Source organism: Oryzias melastigma, linkage group LG7, assembly GCF_002922805.2.
Source record: "Oryzias melastigma strain HK-1 linkage group LG7, ASM292280v2, whole genome shotgun sequence".
NCBI lineage: Eukaryota > Metazoa > Chordata > Actinopteri > Beloniformes > Adrianichthyidae > Oryzias > Oryzias melastigma.
This window is the reverse complement of record NC_050518.1, coordinates 16,470,863-16,473,806: the sequence shown is the minus strand read 5'-3', so window position 1 is coordinate 16,473,806 and position 2,944 is coordinate 16,470,863. Positions and strand designations below refer to the sequence as shown.

The 2,944-nt window shown below is 43.2% G+C and overlaps 1 protein-coding gene across 1 annotated transcript in view; it reads right to left on the bottom strand.

Annotated features, from left to right (window-relative positions):
* mfsd4ab (major facilitator superfamily domain containing 4Ab) overlaps nucleotides 1-2,475 on the bottom strand; it is a 4,370-nt gene extending 1,895 nt beyond the window's left edge. The window contains exons 1-8 of the mRNA XM_024292846.2: nucleotides 2,175-2,475; nucleotides 1,906-2,104; nucleotides 1,512-1,751; nucleotides 1,263-1,425; nucleotides 1,025-1,140; nucleotides 751-924; nucleotides 514-661; nucleotides 368-438 (exon numbers count right to left, since the gene is read on the bottom strand). Coding sequence (XP_024148614.1) covers nucleotides 368-438; nucleotides 514-661; nucleotides 751-924; nucleotides 1,025-1,140; nucleotides 1,263-1,425; nucleotides 1,512-1,751; nucleotides 1,906-2,104; nucleotides 2,175-2,404 — 1,341 coding nt within the window. The 5' untranslated portion in view covers nucleotides 2,405-2,475. The remainder of the gene's footprint in view (nucleotides 1-367; nucleotides 439-513; nucleotides 662-750; nucleotides 925-1,024; nucleotides 1,141-1,262; nucleotides 1,426-1,511; nucleotides 1,752-1,905; nucleotides 2,105-2,174) is intronic.
* Between the last annotated feature and the right edge of the window lie 469 nt (nucleotides 2,476-2,944).

Below are 2,944 nucleotides of genomic sequence, written 5' to 3'. Positions count from 1 at the left end.
AACAGCTAGCATGTAGCGGAAATATTAGCTAAACTCCAAAATAGCCTAAAAAAAAACTTAGTAAAAGCCAAAATACTCCAAAAAGCTAGCATAATGCCAATTTTCAAAACTTTAAAGCATAACTTTTTAACATAAAAATGAGTAATAAAAAGTCACAAATGTTATTCCAGAATAAATCATCTCAAACCTTAAATAACTTTCAATATTTTATCTTCCATAAAAATATATTGTGTCAAAATTATTCAAGTCAGAAATGAGTGGAAGATAACATATGATCATTAATAACAACAAAATATGGGGGATCTAATTTCCCGGAGAGCCAGATCCGGCCCCCGGGCCTTGACTTTGACACGTGCTTTAGACTTACTGAGCCAACCAGGACCTGCATCACCATCTCTCCCATTCCCGCACACGTAACGAGAACTGAAGTTGCACATCCTGTAAAAGTACCACATGCCTTTTACTCGCGCATTTTGAACTGATTGCTTTTTTTTTTTACAGATTTGGACTCACCCTGATAGTCAAGGATATCCTCTGTGTAGGCAAGCATGCACGGGAATATGCTGCTCAGGAAGAGGCCGCATAAGCAGGTTCCAACAAACAGAAAAACCCTGCTGGTGTAGAAAATGAGGAGCATCAACACGGTGACAATCGCACCAGCCTGGGAAAACAAAGAGAAAGCACAGCTCATTTAGTGCTCACATCACCATATGTTGCAGGCTGTCAGTCTACGTGATGGATCGGCCTTACCAGGTTGAACATGAGCAGTCTCACGGGCTGGAAGCGGTACGAGAGGGGTATCGACAAGAGACGCCCAGCTGTGATCGCCGCCCAGAATATGCTCGCCAGGTAACCTGCCGTCTTATTGGGCAGCGACATTGGTGGAGCCACGGCGTACGTGTACACAAAGCCAGCGTAAGCGCCCTGAGTGCAAAGAGTCACATCAATGTGTGCGCCGTGATGCAGATATGGCATAAAATGTAGCCTTGAAAATAATCTGGATTTATCTGCACCTCTTACTCACCACAATGCCATCGGTCATAAAGAGCACCATTCCTCCCAGGATATGAATCATAAAGAAGGAGACTGGCATCCCGCGCATGCTATCATTCTGACAGCAGCTGAAGATGCTCCCGTGGCCTGTGTCAGAGCAAGAAGTTACACATGACAGACCGACGAAGGGGGAAATGTCATCTTTTACCTTCATTCCTGGTGACAGTTTATATGATCATGAAGAAAACATAAAAAGATTTTTCTTTTACCTCCCACATCATGCTCCGTCTGCTCAGAGTTAGGGCCTTCAGCCTCCTGCTGGTTCTCCATTGCAAGCTCATCTTTGTCCAGAAGACGGGGAGTACCACCGGGGCAGCACGGGATCAGCTGCTCCCGGTACATCAGGAACAGGACTGCAATGGGCACGGGCAGCTGAGAGCGCAGAAACAAACAGATTGATTCCTTTTATAGTTTCAGCAGCAGGACAAAAAATAATTAACTCATGCTTAGTGTCTTACATTGATAATTGCCATGATCCAAAAAGCATAATGTACAGTGGATTCTTTGTTTTCCTCATGGAGATGGTCAGTCTGATTAATGTTGTGGTCTACAATTGGACTGTTTCTCAGCATGCTCCTGAAATGATGCATGATCTCAGTCCCGTTCCCTGTGTGGTTCCCAAACCCACTTTCAGAAAGGAAAGGATCTGCAATCAGCGGGCTCACCAGGGCGCCGAACCCGATAAAAAAGTGCAAAGCCTGCAAAAGAGCAGAGAGGACAAGTTGTTCGGTTTGATAGAAACTGCAGAATGTCGGGACGTTGGGGCTACTTCAGAGCATCTGTAAGAGAATATGTTAGACTTTTTTCAGGAAAAGTTTGTGACAGTTGTCCCAAATACGACAGTTTCCCCACCTGTAAGAAAACAGCAGAGTCCTTCTGATAGATGGTCACCAGCTGAATATTAGCAATGGTGTCAATGACACCCATTGCCAGCCCAGAAACAGCCAGAGCAATTGCCAGCACCAGGACATTGTGGCACAAAGGGATGATGGCAAATATAACGGAGATGATGAGAGCTGAGATGAACAAGGCCGCCAGAGCGCTGAGCAGCCTTCAACAGAAAAAAAGCAGAGTTATTGATGAGACTTTATCCAATCATTGGTGTGCTCGCATAGACTTACGTTTTCCTGAAAACACCACCAATCGAGCTGCCGATCAGCAGGCAGAACTGCTGAGCAAAGAAAACCCAGGTAATCTGACTGAGCGTCGAGTTGGTTTGAGACTGCAAATCCAAAATTGTGGGTCCCAGGAAAGCAATGCAGAGTCCAAAGCTGAAGAAAAGACTCCAATAAGTTAGTGTGTGATGTGCATTCCTTTTGAAAAGGGTTACAATTCTCTCATCCATAAACATCTTGGTTTGTTGTTAAGAAACTGTACACACGTCGGTGAAATATACTGTTTTCTACTTAAAAGTGATGCAGCTTTGTGCTTGTTTCCTGTCATGTTAAGGGTTTCCAGACCTCTTATAAAGCTTCACCAGCTCTCTTCCTTGAATGGATCAGCCGAAACGGATGTCCTCTTGAGTTAATGGGTGAAGTAGGGATGCCTCCAACAATAATATCCATATCTGAAATGTGTAAATGATTATCAAGTGTGCTAAATTACTCGCAGAAAGTGGACGTTTGTGGCCTGGTGAACTGATTTAATGGGAAATGTGTCATTCAGGAAGAGGTGACTCAAAAATGCCTCATGTTAAAGTGTTCTTTTGCACATGAAAAACTCATATTCAGGTCACTTTCCAAAATTGTGCAATATAACTTAGCTAATAAAAATAACTACTCAAAAGACAATAAACTGTCAAAACTTTAAGGTTAGAACTTATGATTGAGACAAACACAAGTATGTTTGCCTGATTTTGTGTTGATGGTCTCTCTAAAACTACCGTTTTGAT